The sequence below is a fragment of the Vitis vinifera genome, chromosome 2 (assembly GCF_030704535.1).
Source record: "Vitis vinifera cultivar Pinot Noir 40024 chromosome 2, ASM3070453v1".
NCBI classification, from domain to species: Eukaryota; Viridiplantae; Streptophyta; class Magnoliopsida; order Vitales; family Vitaceae; genus Vitis; species Vitis vinifera.
This window is the reverse complement of record NC_081806.1, coordinates 1,067,369-1,084,832: the sequence shown is the minus strand read 5'-3', so window position 1 is coordinate 1,084,832 and position 17,464 is coordinate 1,067,369. Positions and strand designations below refer to the sequence as shown.

The 17,464-nt window shown below is 36.1% G+C and overlaps 3 protein-coding genes across 5 annotated transcripts; 2 read left to right on the top strand and 1 right to left on the bottom strand.

Annotated features, from left to right (window-relative positions):
• The first annotated feature begins 245 nt into the window (after window positions 1-245).
• Window positions 246-3,516, top strand: LOC100852686 (abscisic acid receptor PYL8). 2 transcript variants are annotated; one of them, XR_009467560.1, is made up of 4 exons: window positions 484-886; window positions 1,474-1,689; window positions 2,616-2,968; window positions 3,246-3,516. XR_009467560.1 is itself a non-coding variant. In XM_010660832.3 (3 exons), the coding sequence occupies exons 1-3, from the start codon at window positions 752-754 to the stop codon at window positions 2,832-2,834; spliced, it is 570 nt and encodes a 189-aa protein (XP_010659134.1). In that variant the 5' UTR covers window positions 246-751; the 3' UTR covers window positions 2,835-3,202. The 2 variants fall into 2 exon arrangements, 1 of the variants encoding a protein (XP_010659134.1); XM_010660832.3 differs by lacking the exon at window positions 3,246-3,516 and having other exon boundaries at window positions 246-886; window positions 2,616-3,202.
• Window positions 3,517-5,705: 2,189 nt separating this feature from the next.
• Window positions 5,706-11,244, top strand: LOC100250089 (probable polygalacturonase). Of its 2 annotated transcripts, XR_787296.3 has the most exons (7): window positions 5,706-5,902; window positions 6,038-6,515; window positions 8,457-8,577; window positions 8,848-9,022; window positions 9,537-9,607; window positions 10,360-11,054; window positions 11,091-11,244. XR_787296.3 is itself a non-coding variant. In XM_010660824.3 (6 exons), the coding sequence occupies exons 2-6, from the start codon at window positions 6,180-6,182 to the stop codon at window positions 10,998-11,000; spliced, it is 1,344 nt and encodes a 447-aa protein (XP_010659126.1). In that variant the 5' UTR covers window positions 5,715-5,902; window positions 6,038-6,179; the 3' UTR covers window positions 11,001-11,244. The 2 variants fall into 2 exon arrangements, 1 of the variants encoding a protein (XP_010659126.1); XM_010660824.3 differs by having other exon boundaries at window positions 5,715-5,902; window positions 10,360-11,244.
• A 3,015-nt stretch (window positions 11,245-14,259) lies between these two features.
• Window positions 14,260-15,530, bottom strand: LOC104881268 (uncharacterized). The gene has a single exon (XM_010660818.3). It carries the CDS (start codon window positions 15,286-15,288, stop codon window positions 14,494-14,496), a length of 795 nt encoding a protein of 264 aa, XP_010659120.1. The 5' UTR covers window positions 15,289-15,530; the 3' UTR covers window positions 14,260-14,493.
• Between the last annotated feature and the right edge of the window lie 1,934 nt (window positions 15,531-17,464).

The following is a 17,464-nucleotide window of genomic DNA, read 5'->3' as shown; positions in this document are numbered from 1 at the left end:
CTTATGTAAAGTATTTTTTTCTAGAATTTGTTACGAAAACAATGTTAGGTATTTTTTTTAGAATGGCACAACCCATAATTGAAAATATGGATAATTTAAAATTGGTTTTAAAAGTCGTTTTTTTTTTTAACATTCATTTTTAAAAATATATTCCCAATACAACTCAGACATCATTTCAATTTTGTTCCCAAATTTCCACGAAATGGTTTGTTCTTAACAAACATCAAAAACAAAATGAAACAACCTTTTTGTTTACCAAAAACATGAACAAAACAAAAGGGGAAATGCTCATCAACACTACCCAAATCGTTTGTTATTAACGAACTCACCAACTAACCAGCCAGCCGTTTTCTCAACCCGCATTGATGCCTCTAGCCAACCCGAGGAGGCAAAATCGCTAAATGGTCACCATCAAAACGACGCCGTTTCAGCTTACCCGAAAAAGAATTAATTACAACCCCTAACCCACCCAAAAAAAGGGGAAAAAAAGAGAAAAAAAGATAGCAATAAAATGAGATGATGATGATGATGAAGAGAGAGAGTGTCTCTGGACCTTTCGCTATTGGAGCTTCCAATGGCGGTGCCTTTTGGACGCTTCTGACCATGTTCTCTCCGCTTCTACCAGACAACCTCACCACCACTCCCTATCCGTAATCCAAATCCAAATCCAAATCCAAATCCAAATCCTTCCATTCATTCATCCACTCCTCACAGCCGTCGGATTTAGGGTTATGGTAGCTGCAGGACTGGGATGATTGCCATGATGAGCGGCTATGGATGCATCAAGATGGAGGACGAGTACATCCGCAGACACCACAGGCATGAGATCAGAGACAACCAGTGCAGCTCCTCTCTCGTCAAGCACATCAAAGCTCCTGTTCATCTGGTAAGCATTTTTCCTTTTTGTCTTTATTTTTTATTTAGTTTTTTTTTTCAAGTGGCTTGTCTCTCTATTTTTTTAACAATTCAGATCCGGATGTTGTTTGGAGGTGATTTGTGGATGTTGCTCCGGCTTGTGTGCTGCAGAGTTGTGTGGACTGTTTGGGTTTCTGTAATTGTGGAGAAATTTCGATTTGTATTTCGTTTTCTGGAGGTTTATTTTTGTGTTTGTTTCTCTTTGGTGGCTGAGAAATCCGAGGAAAGACGACAGACTATAAACTCTTGATTTCAGCTTCTATTTGAAGCTCACTTTAACTAGTCCAAATACTCGTGTTTGTTGTAGAAAGTTCTAAGATTTAAGGAATCGATTTCTCAGCAACCAAACAGAAGCTACATGATAGGTTGAAGTTGTGGTAGAGACGTTTATATATAAATTCAATTTGGTGGAGTCGAATTGTGGATATGTAGATTGAGAAGTTACAGTTATATGTGATGCAGATGAATGAGTTCACCTTTACATTGTGGATGTAAATTTAGTGGAACCTGAAGTGAATTGGTTTTTTTTTTCTCCCTCTATTTTTGGGCAATCATCAGGTTTGGTCTTTGGTGAGGAGTTTTGATCAGCCACAGAAATACAAACCTTTTGTGAGTAGATGCATTGTTCAGGGTGACCTTGAGATTGGGAGTGTTAGGGAAGTGAATGTTAAGTCGGGGCTTCCTGCAACGACTAGCACTGAGAGATTGGAGCTTCTAGATGACGAGGAGCATATCTTCGGCATGAGGATTGTTGGCGGGGATCACAGGCTAAAGGTATGAACTGATATTTATGCCTTTGTGATTCTTGCTTGTTGTTTTTTATTCTGTTTCCTCTCAAATTCTGTTTCTCGCTTGAACGTAACTTTGCAACGAGGCTTATAATAGAAAGTGTTCCCTAATTTTGTGACTTTTGTGTTCTAAATATCCGTATTCCCTTGAAATTTTTTGTTGTTTTTGTTGTTGCATATGACATCGGTTGTATCAATGTTTTCCTGACACCATAAATTGTTGCCCATATCCCTATCAATAAACCTGAATGGTAGTAGATGACCCACCATCATCTTGTGGTGATTTGTGGCCATGAAATGCTGATAAAGATTGCTCGATGAATGGTCCAGTGCTGCGAGTCATTGCTCCATGACTAATAAAATTCCCGGGACCGACACTATTCCAAAGTCATTCATTGTTGTCAGTAAAATCCCTTCACCGTGAAAGACATCATTAGCTCAATAAGGCGAATTACACCTCACTTGCAACAACTTCGTGCAATGAGTTGTCAATGGAACTTGTAGGCTTTGGGTTGATTGTTGGTGTAATGGGTAAGTTCCAAAAGTGTCTTTATGCAAACATGAGGTGTGTTAATATTCTCAAACCGTTGCTGAGCATCTTCAATGCTGCCTTGGTAATGCTTTGTGCCCCAATGCTAGGCATATTGCTCCATTTTGAAATGGATATAATTTTTCAGTTGTTTCTTTGCCTTTTGTATTTGGAGCCACTTTGGTCACTGGTGAATGGAGGTTTTTAAATCTTATTTATTTGCTTCTATATGATGCATTCACTGCAGAATATTCTGTTTTCCCTCCCTATGTGATTTGGAAATGTATTGTGCTGATGCAATTTCTCATCCAGCTTAAGATTACTCCAACCTTGCTCACCATTCCTACATCAACCTTGTTCACTGTTCTTTCTCAAATATGCAGAATTACTCGTCCATTGTTACTGTCCATCCTGAGATTATAGATGGGAGACCAGGGACACTAGTGATCGAATCATTTGTGGTAGATGTGCCCGATGGAAACACCAAGGATGAAACATGCTACTTCGTAGAAGCCTTGATCAAGTGCAACCTGAAGTCATTGGCTGATGTGTCAGAGCGATTGGCAATACAGGACCGGACAGAACCCATTGACAGAATGTAAGTGCCTTCACTCAAAAAGGTCCTAGCATCAACGATCTGATTGCTGTGAGCTGCTGTGGGCAAAGCATTTGAGGAACATTTGAAGCTTATTGGACACCAGAGTCCAACTATGACTGGTGCTGAGTACAGAGACTGGTACTCTGAAGATTTTCTTTTGTAGTTTGTTTATGCCTGTTTTCCTGTTCTCTTCCTTTCAATGCTACCCGGACATCTGTGTCTATAGTAGCACATGATCAATCTCTTTTTACATCCTACAGGTTTCTGAAATGAAAAAAAAAAAAAAGAAAAAAAACACAGACTAGGTTAATCTTCCCCTATGGATTCTTTGGGTTTTAACCACCATGGTTTGTATTAATCTCTGTTTGTAAATATCCATGCTTGCCCATAACTAGTTTTTGAATATTTTCTCCAGAAAATGATGCTGCCCAGGATCACATACTCACAATAAAGAGGATCCAAGAATGGCTGTTACCATCCTAGTAACAGTGAAAAGGTATCGTAGATTGTAGAACTCTCAGGTTCAAGCTATTGTGACATGTCCTTATCTAGTCGCCATTTCTAGATTCTATAGGACACTTACTGTTACCTTATCAAAGATGGAAGTCTTTTGAGCCACAAAAATTTCTGTGTTTCTATTTTCTGTATGATGTTTATAACATCAATGCTCTTGCCTTTTCTTATCAGTTGGACAAGTTTTACGTTTTCTGGGGATATTTGCTTGGGCACCTCTAATTTTTTTAATGGGGAAAGTTAGGCTCTTTTCATGTCAAAGTGAAAATAATTAAATGGTTTTTTTTTTTTGAGAGCTTCTTAAATGGCTCTCATTGTGGAATTTACACATTTCAAAGTGATTTTTCCAGAAGAGTGAGTTTTAGTTTAATGAAAATTTTAAAAAAATATTACAATTATTATTATTTTTTCTTTTTTTATCTAATATTTTTCACTATATATTGCCACATTTTTACTACAATTTTTTTTCACTCTTACTATAGATATATATAACAATTTATGAAAAATACTTCATGTTAATTTTTAGTTTGAAAGCAAAAATACTTTATATTTTTCAAATCCTCTCAAAAGAGAGGAGTGACGGACAGGGGATCATGCGTCATCAGATCTGTGGTGGATTCGAACCCAACTAATAAACCGTGGAGAAGTGGAACGGCGCATAGGTCTGTGACTCTGTGGTTTTGGCTTTCAGCTTTAACATCAGCCAAGAAATTCAGTCTCCACCTCTTATCCTTAGCTTTATGAAAAGCTGTAAGACAGAGACAAGCATTTAAATATAAAAATCAAAATGGAAATGAAAACAAAACCAGAAAAACTTGAAAGAAGAGTGTTCAACATCTCATCTAAATTCGTTGCACACTATCAATAATGCTTTCATTTTTTTCTTTTTCATACCAACCCCGTACACCCAAAATTTTAATCCTATAGTTCTTTTTTTTTTCAACTAAAATAGTAAGGAAAAAGAGAATAAAAAGAACAAAAAAGTCAAAGAATTTTTTGTTTTTTTAGACAGAAAAAGGAGAAGTGGGATTAGAGTGTTTAGGTGCATCGTGTTGGGATGAAGAAAATAAAGGTATTTTTATCCCTTATTTTTTTAAATAAAATAATGAGTCGGCCGGAAAGACCCTTGGATTGGGGAATTTATCATTTTTCATGACTTTAAAAAAAAAAAAGAACAATAGTAAAACAATAGGAAGAGGGAAAAAAATCCGGTGGTGCCGAAGCCACCATAGAATAGTGGGGTCCAACTTTCTATGACTATGAGTTGGCCCGTAGTTGATTCCATAAATTTGGTCCACTCGATCCGCAGTCCCATTAAACATTTAAACTTCACATGATATGATAGGATGGAAATGGGTCCTCCTTTGTCTTCTTCCTTTTTTTTAAAAAAAAAAAAAGGGATTTGGTGTGTAATTATAAAACTGAAATGCAATTAAATTTTTCATTCTTTTATGAACAATTGCATATGTTTTCTAGAATGAGCTCTCCGTAGCGTTAAAACCAATAGTGATGTTATTCGTTAGGCCTTTCCAAAGTTATAGAATTGATATTATTTTAAATCAATCATACTTTAAATCAAATTTCTAATTTTATTTTAAAATATTAAAATTCTTATTATTTTTTATTTAATTTTTTGGTTTTCAATATGCATCATTTTCTTTAAAATATAGAAACCTTTATATATATGTAAATCTCCAACCTCCTCATACGAATCAAGATAACAAAGCCATGCAATGTTGTATGGGCCATAATGATAAGGTTCTCTTTATGTCTTTGAATGAATTTAATCAATTAGCCTAAAAAGGGTTATTTGAGGGGGATTTTAAAAGAATTATAAACGTTTTTTAATGTGTGATAATATTTCATTATAAAAATTAAAAATTTAATTAATTTTTTAAAAATTTTAAAAATTACTTGAAAGAATTAATGGATGATAAAAAACATTATTAAAGTATTCTTTTAGTTTAAATTTAAAGATGAATTGGTTCTTTTTAGAAGCATTTATAATTTCCAATAAAAATGTTACAATGAAAATATTATGTTAATTTAAAGATCTAAATTTTTATATGGTAAATAACTAAATATATATGCAAAAATTTGAATTATTTCTAGTTTTTTATTTAAGTTTAAAAATAAAGAAAAAGAATGTTATTTGAAAATAAAAATGAAAATAATTAATATCTATTTATAGTAGTAATAATTAATTTTATTTTAATATATTAAATTTGATTTTTTTTTCTATTTTAAAAAAATGTTTGTGAAAGGGCACTTTTCCCTTTGAAGGTCAAAAGGGGAAAATAAAATAATAGTAACGGGCAAAACTGCCCATGAAATGACACGTCACGAACTACTTTATTAACAAACCACTCATCCAGAATTCTCACAGCTCCCGAAGCAAAGAAGCTCTCCACACTAATTTATGGTCTTCACTCCGAAATGAAATCATTCAATTTTTGAGATTTTCTCTCACTAGAATCGTCCCATTTGTTAATTAGTTTTCATTTGGAGCTGTCTCCTTGGCTTCACACTCAGATCTGCCTCATTTCTCTCAATCTTAAAGCAAGTCTCCAACCATTTTCCTTTGTACATTTCCTCATGCAATCACTACCAAATTACTCTCAGATTTCTTGGATTATTTTCTCGTTTTCTTCCATTAAAGATTTTGTTGGATTTTCTTCCTGGTTTTTTCCTCAGATTTCCCCGGAACATTTTGCGGATTTTCCCAGAAAGTGCGTTTCCCCAACCAGCTCCTGCTGTGCTATCTTCTCTCACTGGTGTTTACTGGCTGCTGAAGTTATTCAGGCTCATAGAGGTCGGAGAAGTTGAAGTTGTGAAAATGTGTCGGTTTGTGGTCTGGATTTTCCTGTGTTTCGCGGCCACTGCGCTGTTTCTGACCCGATTGGTGCTGGCCGGAGATGTGACATGCTCCGGGATAGTGCCGATGCGGCACCGGAACGATGTGATCTCGATAAAAGATTTCGGAGGTGTCGGTGATGGGAAGACGCTGAACACGAAGGCGTTTCGGGCGGCGATATATCGGATTGAGCATCTGAGGAGGAGAGGGGGCACGCTGCTTTATATACCTCCTGGGGTCTACTTAACGGAGAGCTTTAATCTTACCAGTCATATGACTCTCTACTTGTCTAAAGATGCTGTTATCAGAGCCACCCAGGTACGCACTCTCTCCCAAATGTCGATCCAGTGTTTGTTAGGTTAAGCTTTATCATAGTGATTGAGCATATGGGAAAAATGTAGATTTGGCTGGGAATCTTTATTTGGATAGAACAAATGGATTGTTTATTGGGGAAATTTGGAAAAGCTGGCCAGTTTGATGTTGCATTTAATCCTGAGGAACTTTTGGGAAATTTGGCCAAATGGCTGGAAGAAAAATAAAAAAATCAAATTATGAGAATTTGCCAATTTGGTTTTAAAATTCAATAAATTGGATATGGGTTTGGACTAGGTCTCCGATTTCTTTTAAGTTCATCACTTATGCAATGTAGTATGGCAAATGTAGTATGCCAACTCAGAAAAGCCAGAAATTTAGTGGGGAAGGCTTTGATTGGGTGAGAAGCACTTTTTTTGGTTGAATAATCAGCATGAAAACCTTTGATGCGATGGAATCCGTGCATTGACTAAATTATTCTGTAACTTGTTTGAGATGTTTATTAATTACGACCTGGTTAGATTGGGTTAATATCACTAGTCCTTGTGCTCCCCACCAAAAAATAAAAAAAGCAAAGAAAAAATACTGTGGGTCCTCTGGATTGAATTGGTAGCACCATTGCATGTGCAAAGGATTGGAGTACCGGCAATTGGATATATTTGGACAGCTAGATAGTGGCCAGTGATGTCATGGTCTTGATGTTTACATTAACTTAGAATAATATCGATGCATATGAAGTGTGTGGATGCAGGTACCCCTGTGGCTTTAGTGAGGATGGTTGGGACCCTTGTATTGAATGTTAAACTCCATACCGTTCTAAAGTAATTGCTGTTATATGCAATTCAAATCAATGGAAATATTTAATTTATATAATACAAATTTAGGATTGGAGACAATTGCTATGATTATTATTACCATAAATTACGGCCAGCTCACTATTTTTATGGCTGAAAATAATGCCGCGTCTGTAGTTATGAGGGCATAATGCACCCTGTCTGATGGAACAGGCTTGTCCTGTACTTGGAGCCCACACGACAAGCCCATCTTGTTCTTATACAATTTGGAGCATTGTTAAAACTAATTGCTCATCAAATGTGGCTATGAACTAGGACCACAAATTGTCTAAAATGTAAAGGTAATTTATCTTATAGATGAACTCAATAATCTAAATTTTCTAGATCGTATTGTTTTGAGTTATTAAACTTAAGGTTATGGAAATGGTAAGTTTCCAAAATGCTTCTTTGAGAGATTTGGTAGCATGCAATATAATTTTAAAAACCAAGGGCTTGTGGGAAAGTCTTGTGGCGATGGTCCCAGAAGCATTTCACAAATCTAGGATTACCTAGAGCTCATTGATTGTTCAAATTTGTTTATTAATAGATTACACAATCTGTTGGTTCTCATGACTTTTGGTCTGCCAGCATTAGTATCGTTGCCTTTAACAATTGATAGGCTGGATGTGGTATTGTACGTCTTTAAGGGAATTTCACATTCAATGAAAATGAGTTAGTGCATTTTTTGTAACAACCATGATAATTCTATGGTGTGGATTTCTACCCTCTTTTAACAACTCCAATTTGCTTCTGTTATGACTTGGCCTGAAATTATAGGTTTGTGCCTTAACCTATTATGAATAACAAAATGAAACCATTTTGGGTGCAGAACGTTGACCATGCAGGGGAAAGAGTAGAAAGTCTGATACATAAAAGATTATTTCTTCAAATACCACACTTTTTAAAATTTCACCATTTGTAGAGATTCAGATTCTTTATCATGCTCTTAGGTTTCATGTCTTTGATTTTGATTTTGAGCCTTTCACTAATTTCTTTTACATATTTTATAAGTATACTGAGCATCTTGCCAAAATAAGAACAACATAGTCCTTGGGTTTTGGCCCTTATCTCATTCATACATCGTCTGAACTTTCCTTCTTGCTTGATGTTTCAGGATACTGGTAGTTGGCCTTTAATTGCTCCCTTGCCATCTTATGGAAGAGGGAGGGAGCTGCCTGGAGGGAGGTATATGAGCTTTATCCATGCAGATGGTGTTCATGATGTGATAATCACTGGTGGGTATCTACAAAAGGAATTGTTGATTATTTGTGATGATCCTCAGACATATGAGTAAATGCCTTCTATCTAGATTAAGCGATCTAAATTATTTTAACGTCTGTAGGAACCATTAATAGAAACAAGCTCTAGATTCAAGAAAAATCACAATTTATAATCCCATGGTTTCATGAACCTGTTGGGATGAGTATTGGTACTGTTCTGTGACATTATAAACAATTTCTGTGCCAAATAAAGTTTTATTAACCTGATCAATTGTTCTTTCATAGGTGAGAATGGGACAATTGATGGCCAAGGTGAAGTCTGGTGGAACATGTGGAGGCAGAGAACCCTTCAATTCACTAGGCCGAATCTCATTGAATTAATAAATTCCAGAAACATTATTATTTCCAATGTGATTTTTAGGGACTCTCCCTTCTGGAACATTCATCCTGTTTATTGCAGGTAATAGTTGAACATTGATTTTAAACTTAATAGATGTTACATTTTAAAGATCGACTCAGTATAAATATCCTCCATTTGAACATATATTTCTCATAATTAAAGTTTCAGGGAGCCTATGAACTTTTAAATTGATTGAGGACCCTTATTATGTGTGATCCAACCAATTGATTTATCAACCAAAGGCCCATTAGTCCCTGTAAAATTATGAGTTCTTTACTAAAAGTTGAATGGCTTTCAATATTTTGAATATTGATAAAGCATATTGCTTGTTGAAAAGCAATTATTTGTTTTACAAAGTTCTAACCCATGCTGCTGTAAGGGGCTTTTTGAAAAGCTGTGGAATTGGCCAAGGTTGGGTGTAATCATGAAGTGTTTGGTTCTCGCACACTATGCTTGTGCAGAACCCTACAAATATGGGGCCAACTGTGCATTGCATTCATGTTATAATGAGTTATGAAGTTTGAGTACACTTGATACAGCCTAATAAATCTAATACTTATTTTTTTATCTACAGAAATGTCGTTGTTCAATTTGTCACCATATTGGCTCCACATGACTCTCCCAACACGGATGGTATTGATCCAGGTATACACTTCTGTAATTCTAGTGTTGGTCAGTTGTTTGCCATTATCTGTGTGAGCTTGTCATTATTTGTGTGAACAAGTTTTTGTCATTATATGTGTTCACATTTATTCGCACAGCACTTACCATTTAGATTTGCCACTTCTTGCATAGGCATTTAGATGCACCGCAAATCACATAGATCAGCACTTTCAACCCCAGTCACTAATTTAAAATTTGCAATTTATTCAACCTGAGACCAATCGTCTTGAGGCTTATCAGAAAGAAACATTGGGAACAGTTTAACAAAGAATATAAAATGAATATGAAAATAGAGGGATAGATGTTTACAAAAGAAAAGAACATCAGAATAATTCAGGCATTAGGAAAGTAAACGGGGATGATTTAGGTTGCATTTATTACATGAAAAATCCACAAGGAACTAAAAGAATTTGCTATTGACCCATTCGATCCAGGGTATGGGCTTGGTTCTTTGGATCATTTTGTAGTTGCCTACAGCAGCTAGGCATCCCAAGTAGGGTCTTGTCAACTGCATGGAGCCTAGCTATGGGATTTTTGTTTCCTATTTATTTCTTCATTTGAGGGGAAAAGATATAAAAAATAAAAAAAGGATGGAGCAAACCAGCCCTAATCCAGTCCTATAATGATTGGGTTCTGTTACTCCAATTCCGTCCCATGACAACCACATTTGCCTCTGGTTTCGGTGGGAATTCGACGATTATGAAGTTTGACTCCATATATGTTGATTGATGCAGATTCAAGCTCCAATGTCTGCATAGAGGACTCCTACATTTCTACTGGGGATGACCTTGTAGCTGTGAAAAGTGGGTGGGATGAGTATGGAATTGCTTATGGACGCCCTAGCTCCGGCATCACCATCCGGAGGATAACAGGATCATCCCCATTTGCTGGAATAGCAGTTGGGAGTGAAACCTCCGGTGGCGTGCAGAATGTCTTTGCTGAGCACATAAACCTTTACAACATGGGTGTCGGCATTCATCTGAAGACCAACATTGGCAGGGGAGGGGTCATAAGAAATATCACAGTGTCCAATGTATACATGGAAAAGGCTCGAACGGGGATAAAAATCGCAGGAGACGTTGGCGACCACCCTGATGACAACTTCAACCCAAATGCCCTCCCAGTTGTCAAGGGTGTGGTGATAAGGGATGTTTGGGGCCTCGACGTCCTGCAGCCGGGTTCAATAATAGGCCTGAAGAACTCCCCTTTCACCGGAATCTGCCTTTCTAAAATCAACCTTCATGGTAAAATCAAACCAGGAACTGCTCCTTGGAAGTGCTCTGATGTAAGTGGAGCTGCCGTTGGCGTAAGCCCCTGGCCATGCTCTGAACTAACCAGTCCCGGCCAAACTGGTTCATGTTCCAGTTTCATATGATTTTTCTACTCTGTTCCGTATCTAATAAAAGGTTTGTCAGTTCTTCAAGTATAGGTGAAAAGATACGGTTTGTCAGTTCTTCAAGTATAGGAGAAAAGCATGGAATGGTCTCTCAATCAAATTCTATCATAGTTTTCGAATCTGTTTGTTTGTTTGTTTGTAACCATGAAGAGATGTATGAAAAAGAGACTCTTTAAGCCTGTAAAAGGTTTCTATTTATTGTATAAGAAAAAATGATTTACAAGCTCTTGAGTGAGAACACAAACTAATAAAGAGGATGGGTCCTCATCGGACTGGTCATGTGGTTGACGTACGCGATCTCACGGTCGCCGGATCTCGGGCCCTCGGGCTTGAAGCGGAGAGCGACGGTTGATCGGCGGACGAGTGAGCACTGGTAACGTCGAAATATCTGTGCCAGATTTGGGTGTCTGATTCACTGATTCGGCGGCGGAGGGGTCAGATTCCGGCAATTTCACTCCGGGGGCGTCAGTTCCCTTCCCGTCGACGAAGGCTGCCGCCTCTGATTCCGGCTTCCCGATCGTTGCCATTGTAGATTTGAAAGGCAGGGGAGATATGGCTGGTATTTGTAGCGGGAAAGTAGGACCGTGTTATTAACTTTTGGTTGATATGGAAATGACAAAATAAATGAAAATGGCGAAGGTAAAAATGGAATATAGATTTGTAAAAAGAAATTATAATTGGTATAGTTCAAATAAGATGGAAATAATTGGTGATTAGGGTATTAAGCAAATTTGCAAATTTGCTTCAATTTCGGTTATGGTTTTACCATTAAATGTAATCATTCCGTTTATCACAAGTTCTCTGACGGTTTCTATAGTTTCACCAAGAATCCATCGCACCTTTCTCATTTTAAAGCAAATTTGGGATATGTGTCCACATGGTTAAAAAGCTCAGTAAATCGTGCACATCATCCAATGCTGCAACATAATATTCATATTGTGGGGTAGTAGGGCTGCCATTTGGGCAGATTGATTAGGTTGACCACTACCACAAATCTAATTTGAATTAAAAAACAATTAACTTGGGTTAAACATTTAACTTGAATTAAGAAATAATTAACTTGAGTTCAATTCAACCCAAACTTTAATATGAGGTACTCAACTCAAACTTAATCCAACCTCATTTTTCCAAAATAGGGGTTGAGTTTGAATTGTTCAAGTTAGACTCAAGGTAATTAGATTAAAGTTGGATTCAGAATTCAAAATTCATCTACAATATTAAAAAAAAAAAAAAGAAGGTATTTATATGAAATTTTAAATAGTAAGTAGGACAAAATTTTCAATAAAAGCATAAATATAAATTTATATATATTTTCTAAAAAATGAAAAATATATGATATAATATAATTTTATATTTTTCTTAAAAATAAAAAAAAATTGAATATTATTATATAAAAGAATATATATTATAAATATTATAAAAATATTAATCGTATTAGACTTAGGTTGTCTGGCTTGAATCCATTCAAAATTCAGCATGGGTTGAAAAAACCTAACTTTCCAATATAAGTATTAAAAATGAATACTTAAGTCTGTCCAAATGTGGAATTGAATTTAGGTTGGATCGGATCATTTTAGGTTGGAATCAAGTTGTCCAAGTTACCCCTAGTTGGTTATGGCCTTCCCATATTGAGTTGTTCTTATATTGAGTGGAACCTCTGTATGGAAGGACATCATCTCAATGAAAAGCTCTCTTGTGAATCTAGACCAAAGGAAACGAATCCTTGAACCACATAAAGATAAAATTATTATTTACTTGAATGTTATGGTTAATAACTATATTCTTTTTAACCATATTTAGTCTCTTTTTTGTTGAAAAAATGTGTTTATAAAGTATTTCTAGTAAATTTGCTATACATTAGGAAGTGTTAGTCACGAAGTTAGTTAAAGTGATTCTCAATAATTTTTTTTGAAAAGCTTTTATTTTATATATATAAATATATATAAATTAAGAAAAATAATGCCCTAGAAAGCAGTTCTTACTCCAATGATGCAATCCAACAATAACACATTCTGAATTTTCAGGGGAAAGTTTGATACCATGACTTTTTCATTGAGCTTCTAATAGTATCATTAACATATTTCATGTCATGCACATTGTGTATCTTGTTAAAAAAGTGAGATAGTGTTAGTGTTAAGTCAATTGGGGAATCAGGTCCGTTTAGCTTTGTTGAAGTCAAACGGACTTATTCCCTTCTTCATGCTCTTTGAGGAGCCCGTTGAACTACATCGGAGATAGACGAACTTCTTTCATGCATAAAAGGATATCCAAATAGGTGGTTCGGGCACGCTCCTTTGAAACTTAAGCGAGACAAGAGTAATTTTAAATATTTTGTGGGAGAGAGTGGGTCTACATATGTTTGTACCTTGTTTGTGTTTTTTGAGTAGTATATATAGCTGATGATACCGTTACTGTAATATTGACTATGCACTCTAACATTTCCTGTAATGATGATTGTCCTTAGGGTTGGGCAATGATATGGACGATTGCTAGGTGTCATTTGAGGATGTGTCAAGATCTCAGATCGTGATTGCTAGGTGCCATTTGCTGATGTGTCAAGATCTCAGATCGTGCAGCTGTATGTCCATTTAGTTTGTCAACATCTGGGATTGTGGACAACAATTAATTATGTTAGGTGTTTACGCCGGCGTTCAAATATCAGCCTTGATTGATCACACATGCCATAAGTCTTAAATACTTGATTGGACAAATCTTCTCATTTGAGAATCCAATGAGCCCAAGCTATCGATTTCGTCTGGCCTTGTGGAAGGAGGGAACCCTCTCTCTTCTGATACCAGACAACTGGACGCCCTCTCTCTTATGATACCAGACAGAACTGGTTACATACTTATCTTAAACGATGAAGGGGTCTTGAGCTTGAAAGGGACACATGGAGGGAACCCCAAGATAGAACCCTAAATTCTCTAGAATCGGAAAGCTTAGAGATAGAAGCGCTGCATGCTCTATGTTGGCCCTTCTCTTATTCGTACCTGTTTTGAATTCTCACCCTTGCTTGATGCCCTAGAACAAAGAGAGCTGGCCTTTGATCGCCCTTTGCCATATAATGGGAGAGGAAGGGAACTACCCGGAGGAAGATTATCCAAGGAGATGGACTCCATGACGTGATAATCTATGGTGAGTATCCACAAAAAAATTGTTTAATGTTTATTTTTTAGTGATGGCTCCTGCGATGAGTAACCCTATGCAAAATCCAATTCACGTTCATCAAACTCATATATAAGGCAAATCCGATCGTGTTTATTGTATAAAAACATACACATAAGATCTATATATATATATATATATATATATATATATATATATATATATCACATCTACATCTCTCATGGATGCAAGATTATATGCCTAACGTAGAAATCAAAACGAGTATATACCATCTCCATGGTCCATACAAACAAAAAGAGAACATAAACAGGCCTACTATCACTAATAATCATTACGAGAAGCCAAATCAGAAGCCGTTCAAGAACTTGCGGAAGCCCTTAAAGAGACCGCCCTGCTCTTGCTCGCCAGGTCCTCTCTCCATATCCTCTCCTTCCACGTGGGGGTATGTCGTCTTGAAATCGTCTCTGCTCAACCCTTCGTGCCCCAGCGGGATCTTTGGGCCTCTGTGGTGTAGCTTCACCCACCGCGCCGGGTGGTGACGTAGTCTGCCGCCTCGGAAGACAGGCCCGATGTTGGTGGGGGCGTCGTCGTCTCTGGCCATGATCATGTCGTTGCCGAAGGGGATCTCGCGGTGGAGGAACCTCGGTCCAATCGGCTTGAAGTGGTGGCGGCACCGGTGTGGCATGCGGAAGGGGAAGGGGCGCCTGTCGTGCATGCGTTGAAAGTGGCGGTTGATCGGCCGGAAGGTGACAACCGTCAGCGGCACGGATTCGACGTTTGATTCTGACTCCTCCGCAGGCTCGAAGACCTCAGGTTCCGGAAGTTTCGCTCCGTCGATTTCGGATTCAAGTTCCGGCGTGATCGCCTCTTTGCCTTCATTCTCAGGCAATTTTCCGATGGTGACTTCACTATCAGGTAGTCGTTCGCTGTTGACGTCGGCCTTCCACTCAAAGTTAGATACGATCTTGCCCTTCGGCTTCTCACTGGGAAGGAGGATCGTTCTTGAGGCCGCCGCCCCCTCTGGATCAGATTCTGTCAAAACCCAGGAATCAGATCTGAGGAAGTCTTCCGTCGGCTTATAGGCCTGAGCGAAAACGAACAAGAAGAAGATAACGGAAACGGTAACGGCGATTCTAGCCATTTCGGAATCAGCAAACGATCTGGAGAGAGATGGTTTCGCTGCGAGTATTTGTAGCGAAGAATGGCGACCGAACAACGAGGGCAACCGACCACGTGATTGGAAGAAACTGAGATCGCCAGCGGGACGAGCCGAGCCGCAAATTAAAGCTTTAGCGTACACGACAATTTAACTCAGTTGACCTGCCTGCGCTCGAATTCTATTTTAAAGATGTAATCAAAATCAAATAATAAATAGGAATTTTTAACATATTTGGTCCTGAAAAAGGTGCGAATAATTAAATAGAAAGAAAAATTATTAAAAAAACATATTAAAAAATTTATAGATTTAAAATAAAAATTGAGGAAAAAATTAGAATACTGAGATATACAATTTTTTTTCAAAGAAAAGAAATCTTCTATTTAGATTTTTTTTTCTCTTCTATTTAGATTTTTTTTTTCTCACCAGTTTTTTAATAATATTCACACGTTAAAAAAGATTTTTCCTTTTAACTTTTCTTTGGCTACGAAGCAACGGCTAAGGGGTAATTTGGTCAATTTGTGTCACGTGTGAAAAGCGTTGGGAGGAAAACGCGTTCGGTTGACCCAAGACCTCGGACAATGACGTCATCCCCTTCGTCATTGAACAGACCTCCTGCAGTCCTACGTGGGATCACGTCTTTCGTTTTCCTTTTATTTTTAAATAATAATAATAATGGTAAGCAGCCAAAGTTGAGCAAAAATGTTAGGTCACGAGCCATATTATATTATTATCACAATAGGACATTCTACCTTGCAAAAATTTGGAATTTAATTATCCCAATATTTTTTTATTCTTTAATTTAAATGTATGTGTTTTTTTAGTAAATATTAAGACTACCTCTTATGCTTAAATTTTTTTATATTAAAATATGAAAACAAATGAAATAAAATAAAATAAATTATAAAAAAATAAAAAAATAAATTTAAAACTAATAAATTATTTTCATATGCTTATTCAAATTTATTTTACTCATTATTTTGAATTATATAAAGATTAAATAATTTAAAATATATAAAATTTTAATTAATTATAATTATATTTGATTTTTTTTTTCCAATGAAACCTTTTTTTGATATGCTTCGAGAACATTTCCTAAAGAAAAAAATTGAAGAAATTTTCCATCTTCCGTCACTCACGAATAGAAGTCATAGTCAGTTGTAAAGACCATTTGGATTGACCATTTAATTCCTACCATAAAACCAAAAAATCAATTGATGATGTTGTCTCATTTACATTTTACTACCAAACAAAACAGTTGTCGCTTCAAACATTACGTACATATTGGGTTGATCATTTGGGCTATCAAACCTTTTATATTAGAAAAATAAGGTACTGTTTGAAAATGTTTTTTTTTTTTTTAAATAAAAAGTAAAAATAGTAATTTAGTCCATAGTTAGACATTATTTATTATTTATTATTGGTTTTTAAAAATAAAAAAAAATATATATTTTTTATATAACCATAAAATCAATTGGTGTATACAAAAAGGGAGACTTACATTATATTTTAAAAATATATTATCAAATTTTAGTAGTTTTTTTTTTTTGAAACTTATATATTTTTTTAGCTATTTTTTAAAGATAAAGTCTAGGCTACCTGAGTACATTTTATCTAAAGTTTTATTATTATATTTTATTTAGAACAAAATCTATCCAAGCTACACCTAGATTAAAGTAATTCTATGTGCGCAAAGGAATTTGGTTTGGAGAAAATGACATTCTATCTAAACGGTTGTTAAATTTTTTCCATGGGAGTGTGGGCCCGGCTTACAAAAACTTGGGCTCTAACTTAGCCTTTGTTTAATTTGTCTTGGGCCGAAAACCCAACTTATATGGGCCTTAGACTTTGGGTTGGTTCTAGTTTATTTTGATTTTGGGCTTGAACAACGTGGATTTAGGTGCTTGACATGGAATGAAGTCTCTCTCTCTCTCGCTCTCTTTTTAAATTAATAAAGTTGGATTTTGAAACTTTTAACTTTTTTTTTTTTTATAAATTAAAATTTTGAAACTTTAAATAATTTATTAATTTGAAAAGAACTTAAAAGGATAAAAAATTCTCTGAAGAATATTTGAAGTTTGAAAGATGGCTTGAAATATGCTTTCAAGGTTTGAAACCTTTTAAGATGAGTCTTAAATTTATTTTTTTTGGGGAAAAAAAA